This window comes from Vulpes vulpes, chromosome 10 (assembly GCF_048418805.1).
Source record: "Vulpes vulpes isolate BD-2025 chromosome 10, VulVul3, whole genome shotgun sequence".
Classification (NCBI taxonomy): Eukaryota; Metazoa; Chordata; class Mammalia; order Carnivora; family Canidae; genus Vulpes; species Vulpes vulpes.
Window position 1 is genome coordinate 1,032,656 of NC_132789.1, and position 13,756 is coordinate 1,046,411.

At 49.7% G+C, this 13,756-nt stretch overlaps 1 protein-coding gene across 3 annotated transcripts in view; it reads right to left on the minus strand.

Annotated features, from left to right (window-relative positions):
* Nucleotides 1-501: 501 nt before the first annotated feature.
* Nucleotides 502-13,756, minus strand: part of SFSWAP (splicing factor SWAP) — a 70,606-nt gene continuing 57,351 nt past the window's right edge. For all 3 annotated transcript variants that reach the window (XM_025989136.2, XM_025989138.2, XM_025989137.2), the window contains 4 exons: nucleotides 12,470-12,595; nucleotides 2,117-2,281; nucleotides 960-1,032; nucleotides 502-826 (listed from right to left, as the gene is read on the minus strand). In XM_025989136.2, coding sequence (XP_025844921.1) covers nucleotides 761-826; nucleotides 960-1,032; nucleotides 2,117-2,281; nucleotides 12,470-12,595 — 430 coding nt within the window. In that variant the 3' untranslated portion in view covers nucleotides 502-760. The remainder of the gene's footprint in view (nucleotides 827-959; nucleotides 1,033-2,116; nucleotides 2,282-12,469; nucleotides 12,596-13,756) is intronic.

The window sequence follows — 13,756 nt, forward strand, 5'->3', positions numbered from 1 at the left end:
TCTGCCGGTCAGGCCTGTCACTGGGGTTGCGGGTTGAATCCTGGTATGTTCCAGTGGGGACCAGCCGCATGACTGGTGAAGCGATGGGGCTCCCAACCTCAGACCACCGCCAGGGCCGGCAGGTCCTCATGTGAGGTGTTTCGACTAAAACCCAGGCCAGGAACAGCCTGTCCATGCGATCTGGGCTGCTGGCACCCATGTGGCCTGAGATCCTGGGCAAGGCAGCAAGTCTGCGTTTTCCTGCCTGAGGGGGATGCTGGTCCAGTGCCAGGAAAGCAGGGGGCTGAGCTGGGCAGGGCTCAGGGGGGATGTGCTCTCCAGCCCTGTGACTGGGGGACACGGGGCACAGATCGCGGGTGCCTGTTCCTCCTGCTGCCTGGGGTTGGGGGGATACTGTCCACAGGTCGCCGCCTATGTAAGGACGTGACGGAATCCAATGACAGACGCCAAATGGTAAAAACACACTGACAGGCCAAATAAGGAAGAAACTGCCCACAGTCGCTGGCTAGAAAAGGTGTTTTCCTCCCATTTTATTTGATAATACATTTTCACAGAAACATGATATTATTTACAAATATACAGGTAAGAGACTGCTGGTCAAAAATCTTAAACTGAAAATGTCATCAAAAATTAATTTACAAAAACCACCAACTGCCCAGAGGAGTCCCTGGAGGATGGACGGCGATCGATGGTCTGTGCGTGGAAGCTGCTCGGCGCTCCGGCCCCCAGCCTGGCGCTGGGCCAGCGGCACCCCCGCATCTCAGGAGGCACTGGTCTGCATGTTCTTGGAAGCAGCGAGCATCGCCCTCACTTTGGCCATGAGGTCCTGCAGAGAGACGCACGGGGTCCCTGTGGCTTCCCGCTCAGACCTGGAAGGCGGCCTGCAGGCACAGGAAGGCCCACCGTGGGGACCTTGCAGCCCTACGGGTCAGAGGAGGAGGGGGGGGCCATCGCTTTACCTGAGTTATTTTGCTCTGCACAGAGGAGACAATTGCTGAGGAGATCTGGCCGTCTTTTTCCTGAGAAACTCCCCTAATATGAATAAAGAGAGGTCACAGGCTTAAAAAATAGACATTAGGTCATATTTGTTACTAGTGTCTTTAAAAAAGAGATCGTTATAAATATGTTATTTTGCTTTTACATGTCACGTTACAGACGCCTGAAGTGTTTTGTAAAATGCAGCCTAATTCAGACAACGTTCTCCTGTGAGCACCCCAGGAGGTGCACGTATGGACAGGGCAGGACAGGGGAAGCAGAAAGCCGGGGCCTCACGGAGCCGGGACCCCGCCACACAATCGCTCACCTGCACCTTCAAACAAGCTACGTCTTAGGTTCTGCCCACCTCCAGTGAGCTGTGCGTTGTCCTACTGACGAGCCTGTGCTACGGTTTCGGGCCTGTGACTCACATGGACGAAGGCAGCATGTCTGTAACCAGTGAGTGAGCCTCATTCCGAACCCCTGGCTCTGGGTGTGCAGCGGGGGGTGGTGGGGGGGTGGGGGGGGTGTCTGGAAAAAGCCCTAACAGCCATGGGCAATGGGAACACATACATCTGTGCTGCCCCACAGGCCACTCACGTGATGGCAGTGCGCTCTGATGTCACCTGGCCTGCCCAGTCATGCAGTGCTGGTTTGACCCAACTTCTGTGGCGTGGGGTGAGTGGTGTGACCGGAGTGGGGGTGGGGGGAGTCTATGTCGCACTCATTGTGGACCCCCGTGCCTGCCTCCCCTGCGATCATGCCCACTGCACACAGCCCTTGCTGAGGACAAAGGACCACTGTCGGGTGGTTTCAGAACAGCTGCTGTCCTGCTAAAGCACGATTTTCCAGTGGATCAGATGGTGGGAAGTCCTCTAGTTGGCACCTGAGGGAGGTGGCCGGCCCACCCCACCCCTACTCACATTTCTGTTCAGCCCAGGGACAGCCACCAAGAGGGCAGGCTTTCCAGGTCTCTCTCTGCCCGGAGGTGGGGCCCAGGGGGAGCTGGTGGGCTGGCACACCTGAGATCCGACCCCAGTTCTGAGCAGCTGCAGTGTCCACCTCCTACTCACTGCCTGAGCAGGACGTGGGGAGCATGTGGGGAGTGGGGAGCCCTGGGGTGGGGTCAAGGTGGGCTTACCTGGAGCGCTCCTGACTGGAGCCCCGACTCTCCACGGGAGAGATGCTGGCTGAGTGGGCCGTGTGCCGACGTGTGGCTTGCTTGCTTGGGGACGCTGACTGGGACCCGGCCTTGGACTCGGTCCGTGACCGTGAGCGCCTCTTCTTCTTTTTTTCGTGGGGGCTTCTGCAAGGAAAGTAGTTTCAGACAGAGACACAGAGGGCTCTGGACGAGGAGTTTCGAGTGTTTTTCAAGGGACAGCTGGCAGGTTTAGGTGTCCATACATGCTAATTCCTTATTGAACTCACAACTGGCAGATGCAGGAAAAGTCCCACAGAGCGAAGGCAGGCCACTCTCTACGCCTATCCCCACTTCAAGAGGCCTATGGGATCTCAAATCTGGTCGGCACTTTATCTGCATTTAAACAACCCAAGGAGAGCAACCAAGTGCTGTTCACACCGTGTGTCCGCTTACATGACGAGGACTTCCAGCAGGGATGACGAAGTATTACAGCCGAGTGCCATGTGCACAACGGCTTCTGCTCTCTGACCTGGCTTCCTGGGACCGTGGAGCCCATCCCTGCTCGCCCAGCAGCTGACTCTGCCCAACCTGCCTGTCAGGACCATCCATCCGACACCTTGTCCCCGTCCAGATCCCAGCCCACCCCTCGCCCCCCAGCAAGCAAAGCTCCAGTGCACACTGAACCCTGTGACCCTCCTGTGACTGCTCAAAGAACACTTAAGAAGGAGAACACACGCAGGAGGTGAGAGCGACTTGTGGCCCAGACAGGTGCCAGGCATCCCTGCTCTCGGCCCCTCTGCTTCCTCCAGAAATGATGGTCACCTGCTGTTTGGAAACTGTATCCCATCACACGTGACTGACGGGTGACCTATGGGTGACCCAAGTGCTTGCTGGAGACTCTTAATGTAGTGAGTGCTGTCATGAAGCCATCACGTGTGCCCATCTGAGTCCTGTGGGCGGAGAGATCTCACGATGGTGGGAACGTGTGTGTCTTCAGGGAGCATGATGTACTGGGCCATTCCCACTCAGCCCACTCTGTCGGCACCTCTGGGATGCAGGTCGGCTCACAGACCCTCCCCCACTTGGGGACACCCTACGGTCTGTCTACATGCCTCCTCTCCCTGGGGACTAGGCTGAGAGCTTGCCCTGCCCCCAGGCTCCCCACAGTGCTCTCATGCAAAGGCACACATGTGCACTGATGAAGCCAGTGGATATGCCAGTGCAGCACAGCTCGGGGCACTGACTCCACTGTGTTAACAAGGAGCCGCCCCTCAGCTGCAAGCGGCAGCATCCCCGGGGAGCTTGGGTCTCGGCGGGTGGCCTGACAGCCAGTACCGAGGAAAACAGGTCTATAAATGGAGAGGCTGCCCTCAGGACTGGACACAGGGACACGGAAACCACACCACACACCTAGTTTGTCAACTGCAAAAGTGGCGTGTGGTTTTTATGTCTGTAAACCTGTGCTAGGATTTCAGAGCAAGCTGCAAAGACAAAGAAATGAAATATTCTACAGCCTGTGACAAGTCCAAAATGGTTTAAGCCCCCAATCTGGCTGGGTCTCTGTGGTTATGCTCATGAATTAAGGAGCAGGTGAGCAATCACGGGCTGTGTATCAGGTTCAGTCTGAATACAGCTTGTGTCACATGGCAAACCTGCCTCAGCATTTGCTTCAGGAATTAAGTCATTCATTCCTTTTTCATTTTTAAACTTATTTTATTATTTATTTACTTTTTAAAGATCTTATTTATTTATTCATGAGAGACACACAGAAAGAGAGAGAGAGAGAGAGAGAGAGAGGCAGAGACACAGGCGGAGGGAGAAGCAGGCTCCATGCAGGGAGCCCGATGTGGGAGTCGATCCCAGGACTCCAGGATCACGCCATGAGCAGAAGGCAGATGTTTAACTGCTGAGCCACCCAGGCATCCCATTCATTCCTTTTTTTTTTTAAAGAAAAACTGAGGTACACTTCACATCCAGAGAAACACGAAGGTCTTAAGTGTTGTTGGATGCGTGTTGGCAAGTGCAGACACCAGGACACTCAGACTAGTCTCACAATCAGAAACCACCCATCTTTCTACAAAGTTCCAACCCTGCTGCCTCCGTCATGCGGGGTTCAGCGCAGGCTGACCGCCGTGGGAGCCTCATATGACAGTAAGCACCAGCTCTGCCACCCCTTCCCCACCCTCATAGGTACCAGTGCTCTGATTTCTGAACCACTGATGGACACTTCAAGAAGCAGAATCACACAGCACTGCGCTTCCATGTCTGGCTCCTGTCGCTCCGCCACAATGAGCCTTGTGCCCAGAGTACTTCCTCCTGCTGCTGTAGTATCAGTGGGGGCAACCTACACTACGTCTGTGCTCTCTCCCGGAACAGGCATGTGTGCTGTTGCCAGGTGAGGCAGTTACAAGTCAGGGGCTTTGTGGTCAAATGCTCCTGGAGGGTGAACACTGGGACGGGCAGCAGGGTGGCAGAGCAGGTGCTTAGTGTCATGTGAGGCTCCCATGGCGGTCAGCCTGCACTGAACCCGACAGAGGCTAGCGCACCAGCTGCTCTTTGGAGGCCGTGTCCATGGGCTACGACTGTGTACTCTTTCATGGATGGTCTTTTGAGTCACCCGCTCACTGTTTCCATCTGGAATGGACACGGGCCTTTGTCGGAGACACACACCGCGAGTGTTCCCAGGGTGTGGCCTGCCTATTCATGCTCCTGGCTGTGACTCCTGAGTGGAGTTCAGCAAGGCCTCGCTCAGCACTCTCCACCCTTCTGGTGGGGTTTTTGCATGCTCAGGGACCTTCCGCCGGGAGCCTCTGACCCGGGTTGAGGTAAGCTGTGTGCCTGCAGAACAGGCTGCTTCCCTCCGTCTGCACAGCCAGCTGTCGGAGCAAGTTTCGCTGCAAAGCTCTCCTCTGGAACTGCCTGGTAATCGCACTGTTTGAGGGTGTCCAATCACGGTCTTACCTGGTGGCTACCTGATGAGTCCAGAATTGGCAGTAAGTGCCCCCTAATTCTGTAGCTGTGGCTACTCTAAGTCCTTGGTGTTTCCATGCCGACGGCAGAGTTCTTGTCCACTCGTTTCTATAAAACGCCTGTGGAATATGCTGGGGTGGCACCACATGGACAGAGCACCTTGGGGTCAAGAGACCTCCGAGTGACACTGAGCTCCCAGCCTCAAGCACAGGGCCTCTGTGCACTGATGATTCTTAGCATTCTTCTCTCAGTTGTTTGTGGCTCTTGGTGCAGAGAGATTGTTTTCCGTACTTCTCGATGTTCCACGTCAGCCTCCCCACTGTCCCAGGCTGGCATGTGCAGGCAGACATGTCCTTTCCCCCTCCTCTTGCTTTGTTGTCTGGGCCAGGCATTCTGTGGCAGAGCGAATACCACCCATCTGCTGGTCTTGGAGGTGGCGAGTGTGCCCCAGTCCCCACCGGATGCCTCCTTCTACTCCCTTTGCTCAGGGCTTAGTCTCTTTCTTTTAAATAAAAAAGTGTTAAAAAACACTTTTTTAAAAAGTGTTTTCTTTTAGTGAACAGGTGGAGATCGTGTTGGTTCTCCAGCAACTGCTGGGATGTCCTATGAGTTCCTCCTTTACTCCGTGGATACAGTGAGTACAAGGGTTGCTGCCAGACGTAAGAACCTCGCTCACAGTCCTGAGCCAGATCTGCTTGGTTGGGATGCATGTCCTTGCATATGCTGCTGGTCACAGGACTCTGTAGGGTCTGTGCACCCGTGTTTCTGAGCGTTTCTGGTTGAGAACACACATGCCCCTGTCCACATGCACACACCACTCCAAACGTGCCCCTCCCGTGTGCACACGTGCAGATATTCCCACGCCTACCAGCCTATGTCTTGTTCAGGAGCCTCAGGAGCTGCTGAGTGCTCCCCAAGTTCTTTTGAGATGGTCTATAAACTGGTATCTCTTCTTCCTTGAACCTTTGCTCGAATTCAATGATGAAAGCCATCTGGGCCTGGAGTTTTGTGGTTTTAAGTTATAAATAAATTCTTTGGCAGACAAAGTTATTTAGATTTTTTATTTCTTCCGCTGTCAGTATGGTCACTTGTATTTTTCAAGGAATTTATTTCCCCCAAGTTGTCAAATTCACTAGAAAAAGACTTCTTTCCTAATTCTCTTTTTATGTCTGTAGGCTCTTTCATTCTTCCTAAATCTAAATAAAGACATCAGTTTTTGATCAAAGAACCATCTTTTAGTTTTACCGTTAGGCTGTTTCCTATTTTATTCCCTCCTTTCTTAAAAAAAGCAGAAGTACAGATAGCACACGGTGTTACACTAGTTTCAGGCGAATCACAGTGACGCACAGGCCCAGCTGCCATCTGTTACTGACACCAGTGACTGGACTCTGGGCCTCTCGTCCCCAGGACTCCCTCATTCCATGACCTCCTACATCCCTGGCAGCAACCACCAGTTCTTTCTCTGTATCTGTGGGTCTGTTCTTTGTTCATCTGTTTCATTTCTACAGTTCCACAGAGGAGTAAAATCCTATAGTTGTCTTTCTCTGACTTACGTAACTCAGCACAATACCCTTTGGTTCCAACCACTTCACTGCAAGTGGCAAAATTTCATTCATTGCTGATGGCTGTGTGTATATACAGACCACATCTTTAGCTAGTCATCTGTTGATAGGGGCTATTTCCAGTTTGGCTGTTGTAAATAATGCTGCAATAAACATGGGATGCATATGTCTTTTCCAAACAGGATCTTCATTTTCTTTGGGTAAATACCCAGTAGTGTGATTACCTGATTGTAGGTTTTTGTTCTATATTTAAGTTCTTGAAGAATTTCCATACTGTTCTCCAGAGTGGCTGCACCAGTTTGCATTCCCACCAACAATGCAGGAAGGTTCTCCTTTCTCCACATCCTCATCGATACCTGTTTTTTCTTGAAATGTTGATTTTAGCCATTATGACAGGTGTGAGGTGGTATCTCATGGTGGTTTCAATTTGTATTTCTCTGATAATCAGTGATGTTGATCATCTTTTCATGTGTCTGTTGGCTATCCCCGTGTCTTCTTTGGAAAAACATCTGTTCCTGTCTTCTCTCCCCACCTCTTTTTAAAGTAGGCTCCATGCAAGGCTTGAACTCAGGACCCTGAGATCAAGCGTCAAATGTTTAACTGAGCCACCCAGGCATACTTTCTGCCCATTTTTAAGCTTGATTATTTCTTTTTGGGGTGTTGAGTTTGATAGATTCTTTATATATTTTGGATACAAGCCCTTTATCTGATATGTCATTTGTGAATATCTTCTCCCATTCTGTAGGTTGCCTTTTAGTTTTGTTGACTGTTTCCTTTGCTGTGCAGAAGCTTTTTAAGTCTCAATAGTTCATTATTGCTTTTATTTCCCTTACCTTTGGAGACGTGGCTAGCTAGAAGTTGCTGCAGCGGAGGTCACAAAGGTTGCTGCCTGTGTTCTCCTCTAGGATTTTGATGGATTCCTGTCTCACATTTAGGTCTTTCATCCATTTTGAGTCATTTTTATGTATGGTATAAGAAAATGGTCCAGTTACATTCTTCTGCATGTGGCTGTCCAGTTTTTCCAGCACTATTTGTTGAAGAGACTGTCTTTTTTCCATTGGATATTCTTTCCTGCTTTGCCAAAGATTAGTTGACCATAGAGTAGAGGGTCCATTTCTGGGTTCTCTCTTCTGTTTCACTGATCTCTGTGTCTGTTTTTCTGCCAGTACCATAGTGTTTTGATAATTATAGCTTTGTAATATAGCTTGAAGTCTGGGATTGTGATGCCTCCAGCTTTGGTTTTTTCAAGATTGCTTTGGCTATTCAGGGCATTTTGTGGTTCCATATAGACTTAAAAATTATTTGCATTTTCTATTTTCTTGATTTCTGATCTTACCTTTATTATTTTCTTGCTTCTACTTACTTTGGGTTTAGTTTGCTCTTTCTGTAGCTTAAAACAGAGGATTATTAGATCATTGTTTTTAGACCTTTCTTCTTCTCAGATACATTTAAAGCTACTAGTACTTCCTTCTAGGCAAACCTACACACTACAGATTTGACTATGTTACATTTTCACTGTCATTCATTTAAAAATATTTTCTACTTTCCCTTTTGATTTTGTCTTTGACAAAAACTTCCCAACATTTGGCGGATTTCCAGATACCTTTTTATAGATTTCTAGACTTGCTGCCATGTGTTAGGGGATATACTCTGCATCATCTGAGTCTTCCAGGACTTCTGGAGCCTTATACAAACAGCAGGTGGATGAGCTAGTGCAGTGGAGGTGTATAGTTTCTACATCCACACTGTCTTGTTGTCTGCCTGTTGCCAGCTCTCTCCATGTTGCTTCAAGTATTTCTTCTTTTTTTAAGAAAGAGAGTGCCGCATGAGTGCACAAGTTGGGGGAGGGGAAGAGGGAGAATCTCAAGTAGACTCTATGCCCAGCAGGGAGCCCAACATGGGGCTCAATCCCATAACCCTGAGATCAGGACCTGAGCTGAAATCAAGAGTTGGACGCTCAACCTGTTGTGCCCCCCTGCTTCAAGTACCTTAAAAAGTGCTCTCCCCTGGTGCCCACCTGGAGAAGCCATGTCCACTGGAGGCTGGCCATCCTCTGTGGCACCTCCCGTCAGTGCAGCCACCTGCCCTGCTGCTCAGAGCATTGCATGATCATCCTTTCCCATCTAATTGTTAACTGACTTGTGTACTGAAAGCCTCTCTATAAGCAGGTTAGCACTAGCTTTTGCTTTTTAATCCTGTCTAGACCCTTTCCCTCATCATCAGTCCTTCATCTGCTTGCATTTAACACACAGATTTATTTATTTGTTTATTTTTAAAGGTTTTATTTATTTATTCATGACGGGGGTTGGGCAGAGACACAGGCAGAGGGAGAAGCAGGCTCCATGCAGGGAGCCCAACATGGGACTTGATCTCGGGTCTCCAGGATCACACCCCAGGTGGCGCCAAACCGCTGGGCCACCAGGGCTGCCCTTAACACACAGACTTGCAAGGGTTGTGTTGAGTCTACAATCCTCTTGTTTTCTGTTGTCTGTTCATTTTTTTTCTTCCCCTTCCCCACTTTTCTGCTCTTTTCAACCAGTGAAGCATTTTAAGGTTCTGTCTTATGTCTGCTCTTGGTTGGCTCTTACCTCCTTTTTCTTTTTATTTACTTATCTAAAAAGATTTTATTTATTTATTCATGAGATACACAGAGAGAGGAGAGACATAGGCAGAGGGAGAAGCAGGCTCCCTGCGGAAGCCTGATGTGGGACTCGATCCCAGGACCAAAAGATCACACCTTGAGCCAAAGGCAGACACTTAACCACTGAGCCACCCAGGCACCCCTCCCTTTTCTTTTTAGTGGCTGCCCTGGGGAATGAAGACATGTGTGCTTCACTGACAAAGTCTACTGCAAATCAATAACACTTAATGTGTAAGAGGCTGTAATAACAGCACAGCCCCATCCATTCACATGACACCTGTGTTGTGCCCGGCGTGGTGCTGAGCCAAAAGTGGCCAATGGCAAACCACCTCTGACCAATGATGTACTATTTACTGTAACAAAACAACCGGACATCCTGCTGAGGTGCACTGTGGTACAAAATGGCCAAACATTTGCAGGCATTCTACTCTTCAAATAATGTTCAATATAACCATATCCTGATCTCCAAAATAAAGAGCTGGATAAACAGTTGGCCCTAGTGTTGGGGCAGGGAAAGCACTAGCAAAGCCTGAAATATCTTGTGCTAAAAAGCAACAAAGTGCTTTGGGAAAAACAAGGCCAAAAGTGAGATGGATGCTGCCATCAGAGTAATACTGGTGACGGATTCGTGTACAACAGATGAAAAAACAAAACCCCAAAACCTAAAGTCCACAGGGACACCAAACAAAGGGGTATGTGTGTGTGTCTCCTTTAGCGAACAAGGGATGGGATGTGAAAGCCACCACACTGCCATCACCAATATAAGAACCAATTCAGCATCAGTGGATGATTAGGCCAACGAGAGTGTGGCTAGCTAGCAGTGGGATGTTGGTGCTGTGTCACGGAACCATAGACAGATGACCTGTGAGGGGCGCGCAACCTTGACCACACCATCGAATGCAGCATCACTGATAATGGGACAGATGGACACTGTGTGATGACAGATGCTTCATGTGACACAAAGGTAAGTCACACACTACCCGTGCAGCACTCCTGCCAAAATATTTAGCACGAACCCAGCCATGAAAACAAGGTAAGACAACTTAACCCTCTGTAACATGGTTGGCCTGGACTTGTCAGTCACCCAATACACATGCAAAGGAAGGAGGGAGGGAGGGAGGGAAGAGAGACAGCCAAATAGAAACATGCTGACCCTGCTGAACTCAGGTAGTGGTTACATGCATATGGGTGTTCCTTGGACTTTAAAAAAGTGCAGAATTGTCTAGCAAATTAAAAAAATGTCAAAACAAGAAGTCAGTGAAAGCGGCACTCAAAGACCAGCTTGTAGAAATGATCCTCCAACTCTGGTGGGAGGCAGTTCCCCCCTAGGCCTGGGTGATCAGACAGGATCAGGGCAACTCGGACTTGGCAGGAGAACCAGCCACCCGCCGTCACATTACAGCAGTGGCCCTACACTTGCTCTGAGTGGAAGGCTGCAGGGGACACGCTGATTGCTGGGTTAACATGCTTGGACCACGTTCCTACACTCATGCCCTCCCTTGGGCCCCCACTGGATGTAGCACAGCTCCCAACACCCAGAGTCAGGCTCCTGGGGTGATCCTGCTGCTCGGGTCGGTAGCACAGCTCTGTATCCGTAGAGCCTTCACTTGCTTTGTTCGACTCATTAAAGCTCATTAAATGGGGTCACACCAGTTCCCACCATTCCTAATAGAACCACCATCTTCTCCAGAGACAGCTTCTTTAATGCAAGGTTAATTTGAGGGCAGAGCAAGAATGCTTCTGTAGGGAGAGATCTTTTGCCACAGGGAATTAGTTTTAGACCATGCCCTTTACAAACGCCGAAGGTGAAGATGAATTTCAAATGTTAAATAATTTCTTGGTAAAGGAATAGATTTCAAGTGGACTTGGATTTCCATCATGCTATCCCGGCACGGGGGCGGGTGCTTCAGGCAGGACTGCAGGCAGGACAGACTGCACACGAGCAGAGTGAGCCTGCACATCCAGCGCATCTGCTCAACTCTGCCAGCCTCACAGCTCCTTTGCTGACTCTGGCTTTAGGAGAAAGATCACGTTTTACCAACGAATAGAGCTATCACAGAACTTGCCAGATTACAGGAACATTTTCTCATTAGGAATATATTTTCAGAGCTGCTACCGCTATAACCACCACTGAGAAGGGCACCAGGAGGCTGCTCAGCCCATGTCCTCTGCAGACAGCCAGGACCAGGTGATAGCTGGTTCCCTAACACTTGTCATTTCGGCCTGTCATCTGGGAGGCTCAGGAACCCCGAGTGTCCTGACTTGCACACACTCGGCAGCAGTTATGAAACCCAAGCTAAGATGTGCACAACCCCACCCGCCTCTTCTGGGCACCTCAGTCACGGGGAGAACAATGCTTCTTGTCCACCCACCAGAGCCGGGGCTTGGGCTAACTCCCATGCAAGAACATATGAAATGAGAACCCCTCCCTTTTGGGGAGAATGAAACAAAGAAGCTAAGTAATGTAAAGCTGTCAGGGAAACACCCTTCTATGGCCCTGTCCACCACCATGCTCTTGGTGAGGGGTGCCAGCAGGTCCGAGAGAGGCACAGATGGCCCAGACATGTCCCATCAAGTTGGTGTGGTATCAGTGCTTTTAGTGGGGTGCCTTGGCATTCTCTCCCTGGAAGAGCTGAGGACACTGGCTGGCTGGGAATGGGAGGCCTGGGGGCCAGGCGTCATGGCTGAGAGGCCTACTTTAATGAACATGGGAGCCAGTCTCTCTAGCTCTCCACAACCAAGACAGGTCTGTCCCAGCAGTCAAGGGGTCAGAGGATGGAGCCTGCCTCTGCTCTTAGGCCCCATGAGGACTCTGTGGCTCTGCCACTAGGGCAGTAGCAGAGATTCACTCAAGACTCAAACTTCTGACTTCCTTGTCTCCTATCCCTACCTTTCCTTTCCCCGTCACCAGGTAAAGAGTAAGGAGCTGTATGTGTGGGTCCAGTGGGGTAGCCAGACATAGGGGCTAGTGCTGGGCACTGCCTGATGCCATCCTGATTCTGCTGAGATGGAACTCCCTGTGCTGTCAGCTCTAAGAGTAATGGAAAAACTGCTAAGGGCTGAGCATCTGCTGGGGGTGGCTCCCCTGGTTATCTCCAGCCCTCCTTAGAAATATGTGTGCCAAATCCTCACACTCCCTGACAGCACAGACTCTGTGTCTAGGAACTCACAGATGCCTACCTGGACCGGGTCCGCTTCCTGCTGACGCCTGGGCTGTTACTCATCCGGTAAGCAGTGGGGACACTCCTTTCTTCCCTCCGTCTCTCAGGAGAGTGTGCTCTTCTCCGAGGGGACCGGGATCGTGACCTGGATAGAGGAAGACGATGGTTTTACTCCATCTGGATGCCAGGTTATCACTTCCATGCCAGGGCAATGATCAGCCTGGTCTGTGTCTGTGGGCTGACAGGTGCCACATCTGTCCTTTTGGAGGTCCCTCCGGCTTTACTACTCTAGACACAGAATCGAATCCAGACTCAGAGGCAGAGATAGAGACTTTGCTCCCACTTCGGAACACGTGTCACACCAACGCTAAACTTACCTAGTGCACAACACACTTAAGGCTACATGTTGTTGGCCCAAATGGTCAGTGGCACCAATCCTCCCCGATTCCAGGTCTGACCAGGTGATTTACGGTTAACTCATGCCTGCAGCTTCCCATCCTTACACTCAGTGCATTTTACTGCCCTCAAGGATTTTCAGCTCACTGACATCTTGATCAAAATGACATAAGGAAAAGCACTGAAATCTAAGTGAGTTATTTCTATTTGTTCTGAATGCTGGCGACAGGAAGAAACTAAAGCGTAATGAAATCAGAGCGCTATCTGGAAGCCTCTCTTGTTCATACTAATCATACGGATTCTCGGTGTGAACGACCAACCAGCTGTAGCAAGTCAATGCAGAACATGCTATCTCTCATGAGAATTTAAGTTTAGGAGATTCTTTGGATGCAAAACCATCTGTTAAAATATTTTATTCTCCCCTTCCATGTTCCTGGAGACCCTCCTCACTCTATCCATGCAGTGATATAGTCCATTCAGGGCTTCCAGTGCTCAGAGCTCCACCCAACTGAGACCCTCAGCCACTGGGGGTTAAGGCCCTCCAAGGAGGGTCCCATAACGATGACTTTAGGATTCCTCTTAAAAAAAAAAAAAAGGATTCCTCTTTTTTGTTCACTCTGTGAAATTACTGTTTCAGGAAGATGTAGAATAAGCAGAAATCTGACAAAAAAACAATTTCTTTTCCTTCTGTTTCTATGACAACCCACTCAAAAATAATACAAAGAGCAGTTTGATTTTGCCATGAAAAATTCTACACCAAATCATTTTAATTATAATAAACTTCCCAAATAACACACATTGTTGTTCCAAAGATCAGCTTATCATCATATTCCATGCTTCTGCGTCACAGAGAAAACCCTGAGTCACTCCTGAAAAAGATCAGCCACAGAATGAACCTGCTCCAGGTAAA